Source organism: Anabrus simplex, chromosome 5, assembly GCF_040414725.1.
Source record: "Anabrus simplex isolate iqAnaSimp1 chromosome 5, ASM4041472v1, whole genome shotgun sequence".
NCBI classification, from domain to species: Eukaryota; Metazoa; Arthropoda; class Insecta; order Orthoptera; family Tettigoniidae; genus Anabrus; species Anabrus simplex.
In genome coordinates, this window is record NC_090269.1 from 120350751 (window position 1) to 120366814 (window position 16064).

The following is a 16064-nucleotide window of genomic DNA, read 5'->3' on the forward strand; positions in this document are numbered from 1 at the left end:
TCGATATCCACATACAATGTAGTATACTGTAGCGAAGCACGGGTACATTTGCTAGTCTTGAAATATAGTTCCTAATTGTGAAATGTTGGGTATTCAGTCTGAAGGTTGGTTTGATCCTCCACAGCTCTGCCAATAGCTGTCATAGATTGCCTAGGCGTCACTGAAAAGGCATACTAGGGAAATGAGTGAGGTAGTTTCCCATTGCTTTCCTCACCAAGCCAGAAGTTGCTATTACATATCAGTCTGCCAAGCCCACCTAAATGCATGCACCAAGCAACCCTATGAGCTATACTTTCACACCATTCATAACAGGGACTAGCTGCATAAAGAATGGTATTACTAGCATCACTCATACCTTGGTCACTTTCATATTGTCAAAGCCAAGGATGAGACAGAGACAGGTCAATAAAAGTAACAAATTTATTGTAGCCCATACCAGAAGATATAGTGCACTGTGAGCACTACATCTCGCCAGCTAATTTTAAGGTTGATTTTTTTTACTTCCTTCTAGATGACGTTTTTATTACTGATACATGTACGTAGGTCTGTGCGACAATTTTCCAAGGTTCTTCCAGCTGCTTGCCTGTTGGCTTGCTCCTTTCTTCCTATGCGATATTTAAACTTTCACTCCTAAACCATATATGCAAATTGTACTGTATAACATGAAGGAAATGTGTATTTTAATAAGATTACTGAAGTGAATAAGCACTTTTTGATAAGGATTACGTGATTAATCTCAAAATATAGTTCCTAATTTTAAGGCTGATTTTTTACTGCAAACAATAACATAAAAATGCTTTTTTAAGAGCCACCTTTTATGGGTAGGCAGGGGGCTGTCTTCCTGCATTGTGTTCACTTGTTTCTCTCCCTGGCTGCCTTTTGCGTGATGTCATGTGATATGAGACAGCACTCGCCCATCCTGCTGACATGTATTACCACTACAGTCTAAAATGGTCATAACTTCTGAACCATTCATGCAAATAATGTTCTGGCAAGGTTATTGTAATCCTTATAAAATACTGGAGGAGGTCAAACAATTTATTTTGATGAGGAATTCGAGGATAATATCGAAATATTAATTTAATTTTAAGGAGTTATATTTTTTTACCACGGACTATAGCATAAAATCACTTCTAGAGGGCAACCGGTTGGAAATAGGTATATACCATCATGGACTTTTTTTTTGTAGAGGTTTCTGTGCTCTACAATTCGTACACTTACACTTGGGGTCTATCGTTGATGGTTCACGCAGCGTAAGCCAAGAAAGCAAGTGACCGACGTACCAACATTTTTGTCTCTTTCTACGTATCTACTGTATATTGGATCACAGATACTGTATTAGTTCACGAGCCACGAAATATATTCAGAAATATAAGTTATTAGCACATAATAATGTTAAGTTTATTGGTTTTATCCCACTAACTATGAATTTGAGCACCTTCACTACCGGACTGAGACAGGATCAAACCGGCCAAGTTGGGCTAAGAAAGCCAGCGTTCTACCATCTGAGTTGCTACTCAGCCCAGCTATTAGCACATAATAATTTTATAGTGCTTCACTACATAAACAGTGTTCGTGTTGTCGGTATCTGAAGTAGAACCACTGTACTGATTAAAATGCAGTCAACATATTATGGAAACGTGTGTGGTGCTATAAATTGTCAGCACATAAAAGAACTTCCGTGGGACAAAATTACAGCACCTCGAGTCTCAGAAAACCGTAAATGTTGTTAGTGAGACGTAACAGAGATAACATTATTATTATTTTGCATATTATAAAGACAATAACAATAACAACCAGCATAATACAATATATATTAATGTAGTAATGGTGCATCTTTCAATACTATAATATGCAATATTCTAAGTTACATTAATAAAATAATTATATTGTACTTACAATTCAGTACGGATCAGAACCATGAAGTTTATAACCTATGATATGAACAACCATCATAGCCAGTTAGTTTGCTACTGTGATGGCATAACAATACTTCCTCGTCAGCAATGCTTGGTTGTTGATGCACTTCGTAATAAACTCTTGAATATCTCCATTATTACAGCTCATATGGTAAAAAGGTGCCAGATATAAATGACTGAATGAAAATCATATTTTCTATAATTATTGTAATGTGCTAACACCCGGGTTGAGTAGCAACTCAAACGGTAGAGCGCTGGCCTTCTTAGCCCAAGCTGGCAGGTTCGATCCTGTCTCATTCCGGTGGTGAAGGTGCTCAAATACATAGTTAGTGGGACGTAAAATCCAATAACCTTAACATTATTATGTGCTAATAACTTATATTTCTGAATATATTTCGAAGCTCGTGATATTATACAGATCCGTGATCCGATATACAGTAAATACGAAGAAAGAGACAAAAATGTCATGGCGAGAAGAGACCTGTTACTGGATATCTGTTATTTCAAAAGGGGGCCTCACACATCCCAGTCATGAATGGTTAAAAACCATAGCCCAGTTCGAAATGTCATTTGGTGTGTTTCATGGTAAGACTGTATCCAGATGCAAAAACATAATGAAAACTCTTATTTCTATTATTAAGTCAAAATTTCCAGAATTCCATGACAAAATAATTTGTCTCTACGTAAGGACCAGGACATTTATTAGGGTATGGCATTTAAGTGCAAAGAGTAAGGAACTAGCACTGAGAAAATATGCCAATAAGAAGGCTGAGCTTTGGGCTGGTTCATCAACTAATTAATTCTCCTGACATGTACGTTTTAATACTTTAATATAATTCTGTAAAGATGTCGATACGATGCATATTTTCCAATGCCATTTGATCTAAATACGAGGCATGTTTTTTAAGTAAGTCATCATCTTCATCATTTCTTCGATCCTGCAAGCCGGGTGCGGTTGTGTACGAGCCTCCTCCAGTTTGTTCTATCCATCCACAGATGCTGCTCATATATGCGACACCAGTTCACGTCTCTAATTTCAAGGTCCTTCATTATGGTTTTTTTCTCAAACATCATGAGGTCTTCCTCTTGGTCTCTTCCCAGGAACATTGTGGTCAAAGTATGTTCGACGATCCTGTGAGGGTTCATTCTTTTCATGTGACCATACCGTTGCAATCTCTTCACTTCTAGAGTCTCCAGCAAGCATCTTTCCAATCCAAGCTGTTGTCGGATATCCACATTCCTTATTTTATCAATTTTTGTTTTTTGTAGACAAGAACGGAGGAACTTCATTTCTGTTGCCTGAAGACGACTCTTTGTTGGTCCAGTAAGTGTTGCTGCTTCCAGGCCATACATCAATATAGGTACTAGATATATTTGTACAAGCTGATCTTGGAAACTAACATAAATGTTTCATCCCAAAGTATTTGACGTACAGCGTGATAGAATTTGGAAGCTTTCTGTATTCTGTTACTAATCTCTTGATGTATGGTATTGTCTGATGACAGAACACTACCTAAATACTGGAAGTTGTCTACAATATCCATCTCCTCATCTCCAATTCTTAGCTGAAGAGTTGGAGAGTTTCTACTCATCACCAAGCTAACTGTCTTCGTTTTGCTGATTTTGAGACCTAAGGTTGTAAAAGCTTCATGCCAGAGATCTAGTCTAGTTTGTACTTCCGCTTCTGTCTCACTCCATACCATTACATCATCAGCAAAATCCAGGGCATTAGTTGTTGGATCCTTTCTCTTAATTGCTTTTAAAACTTCAGCCATTATGATTATGAAAAGAAGTGGTGAAAGACAACTTCCTTGCTGGACTCCACTCTTCATTTCAAACCAACCTGACCTTCTATCCTGGACCTGGACACAACACTTGGTTTCATCATATAATCGTTGTACTCGTGCTATGATGTCATAAGGCATTTTCTTATGTCTCAGACATTCCCATATATGCCTGCGTGGTATATGGTCATATGCTTTCTCGATGTCCAGGAAAACAGTTATAAGTGTTCTACCTTTCTCCCAATACTTCTCATAGAGCATTCTGGTGGCAAAAATGAGGTCTGTAGTTGATCTATGAGGGCTAAATCCATGTTGTTCCTCCTCAAGAGTAGGTTCAACATATTTTCTAATCCTGCACTCAAGTAAGTATCATTTTGAAATAAATGAAAAACAAACAGAGATTTTTTAACAATTTTATTTTTATATGAAAGCCTGTACATTACTCTACTTTTCAACATAATTCCCACCAATATTGAGGCACTTGTCATATCGTACAACGAGCTTTTGCATATATCCTCATAGAAGTTGGCTGCCTGATTTGTCAGCCACTGCAACACAGCCATCTTGACACCATCATTGTCGTTGTGGCGTTTGCCGGCCATATGTTTCTTCAAATGCAGGAACAAGTGGTAATCACTGGGCGCAAGATCGGGACTGTATAGAGGGTGATCGAGTTGTTCCCAGCGAAATGATGTGATGAGGTCTTGGGTTCGATGAGCCGCATGTGGGCGTGCATTGTCATGAAGCAAAACGACGCCCTTACTGAGCATGCCATGCCTTTTGTTCTGAATTGAGCAGTGCAATTTGTTTAAGGTCTTGCAATACGTTGCTGAATTGATTGTCTCACTACGGGGCAAAAAGTCCACCAGTAACACCCCCTTTCTGTCCCAAAACATGGTACACATGATTTTCCGGGCTGACATTGTTTGCTTAAACTTACCTTCTTGGGTGAAGTTGAATGTCGCCATTCCATAGACTGCTGTTTTGATTCAGGTGTACCGAGCTCGATAGCTGCAGTCGCTTAAGTGCGGCCAGTATCCAGCAATCGGGAGATAGTGGGTTCGAGCCCCACTGTCGGCAGCCCTGAAGATGGTTTTCTGTGGTTTCCCATTTTCACACCAGGCAAATGCTGGGGTTGTACCTTAATTAAGGCCACGGTCGCTTCCTTCCAATTCCTAGGCCTTTCCTACCCCATCGTCGCCATAAGACATACCCGTGTCGATGCGACGTAAAGCAAGTAGCAAAAAAAGTAAATAAATAAATAAAAATCAGGTGTAATGTAGGCCACCCAGGTTTCATCCCCCGTTACAATTTGACTCAAAAACATCACCTTCCTCGTGGTAACGCTCCAGGAAAGTTAAGGCACTGCCCAAACATTTGCTTTTGTGCTCCTCTGTCAACATTTTCGGTACCCAGCGTGAGCACACCTTTCAGTAATTTAATCGTTCACTCACAGTTTCATAAAGAACACTTCGAGAAACTTGAGGAAACACGTCAGATAACGACGTAATCGTAAAGTGTCTGTTTTCCCTCACTGCTCGGTCAACTGCATGCACCAAATCTTCCCTAATGACTGAAGGTCGCCCACTCCATTCATCATCATGTACATCTTTGCGGCCACCTTTAAATGCTCAAACCAATTTCCTAACCATTCCATCGCTCATAATGTTTGGTCCGTAAACTGCATAGCTCTCACAATGAATATCGATAGCTTTCAAACCGTTTGCACTCAGAAAACGAATAACAGACTTCACAGTCTCTCGATTGGTGAAGCCATTTCAAATGCTTGCCAACAAACGTACACAAGGGCGACTATTGCAGTAATGGCGTCTCAGCCTTGCCAATAGATGCAGGTACACAGCGCGCATGCACGGAATGCTGACCGCAGCGCTGCATCGGTGGAATATCAAAATGGTACTTACTTAAAAAACATGCCTGGTATTTACTTCATTTTTAGTTTCATGGCAATATTTTATTTCTTATTGTATTATATGCCATGTATTTGATAGTTGATGTTCTACCTGCTCAGCATATGACGAAATTTAATCTATTGGAAGTACCGTTACTTATTGAATCAGACTAAACCAGACTATTATTTGATGAAAGATTGGCAAGATGTTTCACGGGCACGAGAACTGACAGGCTTGCTGTACTGCGACTGTGTACCTTACTCGTTATCATTCATATCGCGCGACGTCATAGCGCTCCAGCTAGTGGGAGCTTTAACCGCTGGAGTAGCCTACCTAGTAGCGTAGTTACCTTGATGGATAGGTATAAACCATCAACAATTCTTGCACTCGTACTTGGAGTCTATCAGTGACAGTTTAGGTAACATAAGCCAAGTTAGTACCATACATTCTATGTATGATTCTTCATTTTTCAAATTCCAGTTTATAAATAGGAAAAATACAGAATGAACAGATTTTTAAAAAATTGTTAATGCAGCCTTTCTTCTCACTACCTATCCATCAGTTGCTTAGTGTCTAAACAAAAGGTATGAGCATTGATTCTAAGTGAGCTATAGTCTGATGGTAAGTAGATACACACTCTCGACGTGGCCGCATTAAAATTGTTCTCGTACTTTCTTACAAGAGAAGGGTTAGTAGTGGAACAGACAAGAAAAAGCATTTATTTTCTTTGTTTTGAACAGTGCTATGAAACAAGCGTTTTAAATATATAAAATTCATTTCCAAAACAAGAAAATACATATCATAAATTAAAGAATACTTTTGAAACCATTTTGAGTGGAGTTAAGGATATGTAGTGTTTTGAACCTTAGAAGTGAAATTTAGCTGAAATGTAACTTGTTTTTGAGGTAAGGTTTCACTGCTGGTATATTCTGTATATTGCTCTGTAAAAATGTTCAGCAGGCATAAGAAGGGATCTATTATGTTAACATAATCAGAAGTTATAGTGCTAAAATGAAATGGCGAATGGCTTTTAGTGCCGGCAGTGTCCGAAGACAAGTTCAGCTCGCCAGATGCAGATCTTTTGATTTCACGCCCATAGGCCACCTGCGCGTCATGATGAAGATGAAATTATGATGAAGACGACACACATACCCAGCCCCCATGCCAGAGAAATGAACCAATTATGGTTAAAATTCCCGACCCTGTCGGGAATCAACCCGGGACCCCTGTGACCAAAGGCCAGCATGCTAACCATTTAGCCATGGAGCCGGACAGTGGTAAAACTCTCTGACAGTTCAAGAGTCTTATTGAGATAACTTTTAATCATTGCACAAGTGTATACAGAAAATTAAACTGTCATAAAATTAAAGATAAGTGAAAATTTAACAATAAGAATTTGAAACAGATGTACAAGATCACCTTAACACATGGGGACGGGCCGCGGAGATCTTATTACTGCGTCCAGCAATGGTTGACAAGTCCTGGAGATCCCCGTTCTTACATATGGGCTTTGTTTGCAGCTTATACTATTTGTTGGCTAAATAAATATTGTACTACTTGGGTTCATAAATGTTAGTGCCGATATATTTTTCCATTTGCATGCTCTTTGTAGCCATGAAAACTTCACATATACACAGATGTTAGGGTCAAAAGGCCAGCGCCTCAACCGTCTGAGCCATTCAGCCTGGTAGGGGAGACTGGAATTCTGTTACAGAGCAGTGACATGTAAGACCATGTGGATAGAGTATACATAAAAGAAAATCATGGGTTCGAAATGTTTGGCTGTAGCCTTTGTCAGAGGATAGAATGACACTGGCCATCATTGGCAAGTAGACGCTGTATGAGATGAGGGGAGGGGGGACAGATAGAAAAGAGAATGGCAGAAAGGAGCGGTTATCTAATGTTAAGGCACCAGTTGAAGTCCCACTTCAGAATTTCCATCCGTTTCCTAGACAGATATATATATATATATATATATATATATATATATATATATATATACTGCTCCTGCTAGATTCTTACCTGAACATTTTTGGAATTCTGTTAGATACTCTACTACTATCCAATTCTATCCAACAGATATTGCAGGTAACAGGTACATTGTTACCGTACTGTATCACGTTGCCAATGCACTATGAGAGACTTTGTCTATGAGAAACAAGAAAAGACAAAGTCACTGCCGGTGGCTCCAAATAGCCTACGCAGTGGCCTCCACAGTATGCACTAGCCATGCGTCTTGGTGGGTATGCTATTTATCAACTGATGAGCCTGACTGAGCACACTGGGACAAAACGCTGGCAACCAGGAATGAGTTAGCTGGAAAATTTATAATGTCCAATAACGGACCATTTATATTGGCATTATAAATTTACTCATTGGGGACAAATATTTCAGGTTCCCTATGGGAATCAACATCTGTGTCATACGATCTGTCAGTCGAGCCTTAATCACATGTCGGAAGATCTTCATTGTGTGACACAGCTACTGGATTGGACAGTTGTTGGTACACACGGTGAAATCCCTCTTGCCTTTCCATACTGGTATTGTGATAGTAGTAGGCCACTCTTGAGGGGCTACATTATCAATGATGATATTGTTGAAGAGTTCAGTTAACACATTTGATGCCTTGACTACCAAGCTGCTTCCATGCTTTGACTGGGATATCATACCTGGCAGCTCTACTGCTCCTCATCTTCTGAATAGGTTGCTCAACATTAGTGGGACTGATCACTGGAGCAGGATCAAAGACAAGAATGACACTTATTATCGGTGGGCGTGGGAAATCTTCATTGCCTATTGTTTGGAAATACTTCCTTCAGCATTAAAAAATGTTTGGCAATGCACAGAGAATTGTACGGTTGGCATCTCTTATGTTTGTAAACTATTCAATATCTCCCAAGTAGGACATATCCCACAGTTTAGCCTGTGAGCTGCGGATTATCTCCATAGTTTTCCATGCTTGTCTTAAGAGGCAACTTAAAGGGCTAGCTGCATCCTTATTTCCTGACACAATCACCATTAGACATCAGATCTGTATGCAAACGTTTTACATATGATATGGAAATAAAGTTCAGATATGTTTCAGGTGAACCATTTTCCCTATGTTAAATTTTATGGTGCATATTTAATGGTTTTGGCCTGTTTTGTGCATGTATGAAACTTTTTAAAGTATAAAAGTATAATTGAATATTTATGGTATTGATTCATGTTTTATGAATTTTGGCATTTATTGTCCATATAATAAAAGTTTTAAATCATAATACTGTAATCATCATCATCATCATCATCATCATCAGTTTTCCACTCCAGTTGCCCGGGTGTGGTTAACGAGCACTTTCTACTTCTGTCTGTCCATGTACCACTCTTCTCTCAAGACGTCAACCCACCTGACTCCTCTTATTCCTATGTCCTCTTTCACTTGGTCCAGCCATCTCTTCCTAGGTCTTCCTACCAGTCGTTTTCCAGCCACGACTGTCTGTAGCCATTGTTTTGCTGTCCTTCTATCGTCTATTCATTTGACATGGCCAAACCATTTCAAACGGGCCCTTGTCACTTTTTCATTCAGGGATGGGTACACACCAGCTTCCTCCCTTATTCTTCCATTTTGCATCCGGGAGATAGTAGGTTCGAATCCCACTATTGGCAGCCCTGAAAATGGTTTTCCGTGGTTTCCCATTTTCACACCAGGCAAATGCTGGGGCTGTACCTTAATTAAGGCCACGGCCGCTTCCTTCCAACTCCTAGCCCTTTTCTATCCCATCGTCGCCATAAGACCTATCTGTGTCGGTGCGACGTAAAGCCCCTAGCAAAAAAAAAAAATATATATTCTTCCATTTCTTACCCTGTCCCTTTTTGTCTTCTGTACCATAGTTCGTAGGAACTTCATTTCTGCAGCTTGTAGTTTGCTATCCACTTGTTGGGTTGTTGTGCAGGTTTCTAGGCCATATGTTATTATGAGGGTGAAGTATGATTGGAATAGAATCTGCTTTGATCTTAAGGGAACTTGTTCATTCCAGAGGAGGTTCCGAACTTGATGGTAAAACTGAGCTGATTTTTGAATGCGGTTGTTAATCTCATGCTCTATTCTGTTATCATTTGAAATGATGCACCCGAGATATTTATATTGGTCTACTGTTTCCAGCTGTGTACCTTCCAGCATTATTTTTCCTTTCTTCTTCTGCCTGTTGACAGACATAGTACTGTAACAGTTTTTGATTTATTTATTGTTAATCTGAGTGCTTTCAAATGTTCATTCCAGGTGTTCAGCCTTTCTTGGACTTCCTTTTCTGTATTTCCCCAAATTACGACATCATCTGCAAATGCAAATGCATTGATGTCCATATTGTTCTTCTGCTTAATTTCTTTCATGACTTCATCCATGACAGTGATAAAAAGTAAGGGTGAAAGGGTACTGCCTTGTTGCACTCCTTTAGTGGTTTGGAACCAATCAGAATTACCGTTTCCTATCTGTACGCAACTGCAGCAGTCTTCGTAAAGCATTTTTACTTTCTGGACAAGCCCTTTGGGTACATTTTTCTTTCTTAAGCATTCCCATGTAGTCTTCCTTGGAACACTATCAAATGCTTTTTCGAGATCCAAAAACACTAGTGTTAAGTCTTTGCCCTTCTCCCAGTGCTTTTCTAACAGTATTCTAAGTGCAAATATGAGATCGGTAGTTGATCGGTGTTCTCTGAATCCATATTGTTCTTCCTGTAGTTGTGGTTCTATTATTTTCCTTAGCCTTTTTTCAAGTATTTTCTCAAATATTTTCAAACCATGAGACAATAAAGTGATCCCTCTATAATTGCTACATTTCTTCCGGCTTCCTTTTTTGAAGAGAGGTATTATTATTCCCTTTTTCCAATCATCTGGGACTTTCCTATCCTTCCATATTGCATTAATTACTCTATGAAGCCACTGTATTCCTATTGCACCAGTTGCTTTGATCATATCTGCACTGACTTCATCAAATCCTGTTGATCTTTCTTTGGGCATACTATTAAGGGCCGTCTCTACTTCCTTCCATGTTGGCGGGCTCTCTTGGTCAGGCTCATCATTGCAGCTTAAACTGACCTGCGTGGTTACATCATTAGTCTTTCCCAGTACTGTTGTATAAGTTATCAAAATAGGATTTCATGATCTTTCTTATTTCTGTCTCAAACCATGAGACAGTAAAGTGATCCATCTGGTTCCTCTATTGCTGTTATGTATTAATTGTCTCTTCTTATATTTCGTATTGTTCGGTAAAGTAGTTTAGAATTAGCTTTGCTGTCTTGCTCTAGTTTATCTGTGAAATCTGACCAAGCTTTCTGTTTTTCTTCGGCCACAATTTTCTTTCATGTTACTGTATTTGTATTTTGCATGTGCTTGAAAGGGTAGCAGAAGTCATAAGGAAACAGTTTCCTGAAGTACACTGACTTAGCAAATGTCATGGGATAGTCATCTAATAGCGTGTGGGGCCTCCTCTGGGCCTGCGAACTGCAGTGAGACGCCGTGGAAGTTTGTTGACAAGTCCCTGGTAGTCCTCTAGACGCAGCTGACACCAATTCGTTTGCAGAGCGGCCGCCAATGCTGGTCTGTTCGTGAGTGCAGGATCCATTTCACGGAGCCTGCGTTCCAGGACATCCCAGATATGCTCAATAGGGTTCATATTGGGGCTCCTGGGTGGCCATGGCAGTTGTATGACCTCCGCTGCATGTTCCTGGAACCATTCCCGGGCAACGTGGGAGCGATGTGGTGGCGCGTTATCATCTTGAAACACCGCAGAACCGTCTGGGCGCTGGAAGGTCAAAAATGGGTGGAGATGGTCTCCGAGCAGCTCAACATACCATGTACCATTCAAAGTCTCTTCCAGAACAACTAGAGGGCCCATTACATACCAGGAAAATGCACCCCAGACCATAACAGACACACCAGCACCCTGGACCACACCTTCGAGTCAGGTGGGATCCATAGTTTCATGTGGTCTGCGCCATACACGGTGCCTCCCATTGGCATGGTGCAGTTAAAATCGTAATTCGTCTGACCATATCACATTACGCCATTGTTCCAGTGTCCATCCCTGGTGACTGACGACAAATGCGTGTCATTGTGCCCGATGGCGTTGGGTTAACAGTGGCATCCATGTGCGGCGCCGGCTCCCATACCCCATAGAACCCATGTTCCTACGGATTGTCCACTGGGAGACATGTCTAGCACAGCCTGTGTTGAATTGAGCTGTGATTTGTTGCACGGTTGCCCATCTGTCACTATTGACAATCCGTCTCAAATGTTGCCGGTCACGGTTATTGAGGGTGGCTGGATGGCCGGTCGTTCGTCTGTTGTGGACGGTGACACCCGCATTCAACCATTCACGATACACCCTGAACACGGTTGATCGTGTGAAGCCAAATTCCCACACCACTTCCGAAATCGCACTTCCCATCCGTCAGGCACCGACGACCATACCCCGTTCGAACGGTGTCAGCTCACGACGACGTTCCATGTTACATCTGTCACATGCTCAGCCACTGCTCACAAGGTCTCCTATACAACTGCCGCTGGCACAGGGGGCGTGTGGTGCGCAAACAACACACCTGCGCATCAGTGTTCCGCTATCCCATGACATTTGCTCAGTCAGTGTAAATACCTTAATTTCTGCTTGCAAGAATGTATAATATTTAATTGTTGTAGCAGAGATGTTGTGGTATTTTCTTGTTATAGTGATCTTCAGATGTAGTTTTTACCACAAATAAATCCATTTCAGGGACCAAGGTACGTTGAAATATCAATGTTTTTGATATTTTAAAGTACTTTAGTTTGTAAGATTAGATATTAAACTTAAGCATGTTTTTCTGTTGTTTTTGTAGGCTGAGGTTAACTTTAAATAAAGTCAAAACCTAAGACTCTGAATTAGATGTAGTTCTTACCACAATAAATACAAACCTTACTAAGAACGTGTTTGTAAGAAACCTTGTTCGAGTAAATGCGTATAGGAAAAAACACATGGAACATCCTTTACCTCCTGGAACCAATTCTTACCTGATGGGGTACATGGATAAATGCTGCTCTCTTTTATGCTGATAATTGCAATGAATTTAAAGTTCTTTGCGTTCAGTAATACAGTACTTTATCAATTTGACGTTCAAAGAATATTTTCAAAAATGAAGTGTTACAAAGGTACTTGAGTATAATAAAAGCACATTTCAGAAATCCATCCCATGCAATAGAAGAACTAGAAAAGTGTGGTTTGTCCATTCATGATTTTATTTCAGTCCTTTAGAAAGTGAGAAGTGAACTTAACCCACCGATGAAGGGAATGGTTGAGATTTCCCGAAACATGTATGGTTTAATTAATAATGTTTCTTTCATTTAATGAGTGTATTGATCAAGGCGGATTTAAATAAACTATTAAAGTTATATTATACATTCAGACCAGTCAATACGGACCAAACACAATATTAACCTATCATGGTTAAGTTTATTAACAGAATCAACGGGATGCGCGAGCCTGTGCCCGGCTTACCTAACCGTCAAATCAACGGGGTAATGCAGCGTCCTGCTTTATCGATGGTAAAGTGAAAGTAGTAGGTTAAAAACTCAACAGATGGCATTACAATCATTCTTTATATCTGAAGGAAGTCTCTTCCGCTGTATTTGAGTCGTGTTTAGGGAATTAACCACATAAATTGAAGACAGCATTGAGCTAATGTCACGGGTTTTCAGTGAGTAAAGATGAGCACGCGTGAGGCTATTACCGAGCGAGAAGTCATGGATATTTTACTGAATAGTGATTGTGAAGGAGATTATAATATATTGTAAAGTTCTACCTCTGAATCTAGTGATGTGGATATGTTATCTGTGCTCGGTAAAGTTTGTGGTAGTAATACGAGTCAAGAAGCAGATGTAAATATTACGAACGTAAATGTTCCGACGCACCGTAAGAATTACTAGGTGAGTTTATAGTGCATAGTTTCTTTTACTGTAATGTAGCCCATTCAAATGAAATGATTTTTGAGTATTTCTATGAAAGTTTCACAATGTTTAGCCAGTAGTTGCAGTGATATTATCATTTAAGCGCAGTCTTGCATGGACCTTGTAAACACCATCATTTAAATGGTAATTTAAAGATCCAGGACTGATGTTTATAACGTAAGTGGATGGGTTAAGTGTGCATTTCTAAAATATGAAGAAATATTGAGTACAAAACTTTGCAGTATATTACGAAGAAATCCTGATTTCAATATTTTATGCTCTGTTAACTAATATCTTCAAAGTGATAGTGTACAACTTCCACAGGAAATTCCTCCAGAGCTTGTTAGTGCTTACAAATACTGCCCAATCGTGTCTCTGGATGATGAGAGGTTCTTTTCTGCATACAAACTGATATTGACTGATGAAATTACTTAACATTTAGAAAAAATCATCATCATCCTATAGGCTACTGCAAATCAAGTTGCAGCCTCTAGGAAGACATATAAGGAAGATAATTCATTGTGAGTTGATCTATAAATTGTATGTTTAGTGCACAATAGCATGTTTCAGTGCATATTTTCAAAATTTTAAAGCATATTTAAAAGTTTTTGAAAGCACAAATGCGTGCATATTTTAGATATTTTTAGCGCAAACAAATTTGATGTCTACTGATCATCCACACAAACTACCAATGTTTGAGCACTGTTTATTATGTTAATATTCATGCTGAATGTGAAGGATAGATTCTGAGCTTTTTCTTTAGATTCACTGCAACTGTCAACTTTGAACATTTGAAGTTTCTATTCCTTCCACCAATATGGTCATTCTAAATTGTATGTACACTTTGATCCAGTTATGTCTAACAGTTATCATACATTGTGATTTGCTTGCTTTGATCCCTGATCATTATACTACAAAGTTGCCATTTTGGCTTTCAGTATGTGAACCAGAACCCTTCGCTCTGTAGGGGAGTTTGCTAACATGTATAAACAAGGAATATATGTTCTAAATACAAGCTTTCCAGGCTTGTAGGCAGTGATCCATAAGGAATGTAGTCTCCAGACATTTCACAAACGACTGGAATCAGCATTCATAAGGATCTGCTCTCTCCAAAGGTCAACAGCTGACTGAGATTCGGAGAAAGAAGATCCATGAGAATGTCGGACGCTCAGCGAAATGTCGAGAGACAAGTGCCTAAAAGCCCAAAAATTATATGTATAGAATTGGATGCTGGCCATGAAAGCCAAGGCAGTTACGTTAGGAACATGTCATCGTTCACAATCTCCAATTTCCCAGGTGTTGTGTAAGAGCACTCTCCATTTCCACCTGCACAGGTACATTCCTTCCTCTACAACTTTACACCATTCTACACCTCTTCCTTGCTGATCTTGCAGAGGAACATATATGTCTGTACAAATACATATCATGTAACAGTGAAGTTGAGTATAATTTAATGCATAGTTTGGGAGTGGAAAGTTTTTTATTTCTCAAATTTTAAGGCATTAATAGTAATATTATTTCAAAGTACTGTATAATCAAATAGAGACAGACCAGTTGGCCCATTGGAGAGATCACTGCATATTTGTCTTATTGGAACAATCGTCCAGTAATCAGTTTTGTACAGAAAATTGAAATCTTAATATTAAATACTTTATTGAACCAGTTACCAATTCCAGTTATTGACTATTCTGAGTTTGATGATTTCCTCGTTAAGGGTAAAATTATCCAGTTTAAAAGTCTCCTAAGCAGTAACTCTGTGAACTGACTGTATGACAAACTCCCATTGTGTTCCACTTAGAATATAAACTGAAGAAGTATTTTTATTATAACTGAATATTGAGTATACTGGCCTTGTAATAAAAGTTTTGTTTGATCATATTAGGACCCTAATTGGTATCCTATTTCAATTTTAAACACTGTGTCTCCAGATTGTGCAACAATTTTGTAACTGTCATTTAGGGATGTTCTGGCCAGTGAATCTGTGTTGAATATGGCAGACAGAGCTGACTGGAGGGATTGTAAAGTGTCCAAAGATGAAGAAGCAGAGATGGTGAAGAAGTTCCGATCCCGCTCTGCTTATGATGAAGTATTCAAATTTACATTGTCTTAATTTATTTTATGAAGAATGTAATTAATTTTGAATGTATTTTGTTAATAAATATGGTTTTTATATTCCTCTCTGTTAACATTATTTTAAATTTACCACAGTCATAACCAAATATTTTCCCAATTGTCACTGCAGTTAGAAGTAGTGCAAAAAGAGTTTGCCTCAGAAACCTGCGCAGGCCTTCTATAGCGTTCTGTTGGGCTCTGTTACTCTGCCCTGCCCTACTTCAATTGGCAGACCAGTTCGTGAGAAAGATTTGAGTGAGATCTGTCCTCATAGCATATGTAATGCATTTTAACACAGTATCAATGGAGAAGCAGAAACACTGAAACAGATTAAGAATTATGTACTTAAACAAAAAATAGCTGTAAACCATATCTTCAGAAAGAGG

General features: G+C 39.3%; 1 protein-coding gene across 1 annotated transcript in view; it reads left to right on the forward strand.

Annotated features, from left to right (window-relative positions):
- LOC136873838 (CWF19-like protein 1) overlaps window positions 1-15741 on the forward strand; it is a 131308-nt gene extending 115567 nt beyond the window's left edge. Inside the window, exon 12 of the mRNA XM_067147107.2 lies at window positions 15526-15741. Within this exon, the coding sequence (XP_067003208.2) occupies window positions 15526-15676 (151 nt within the window). The 3' untranslated portion in view covers window positions 15677-15741. The remainder of the gene's footprint in view (window positions 1-15525) is intronic.
- Window positions 15742-16064: the final 323 nt, after the last annotated feature.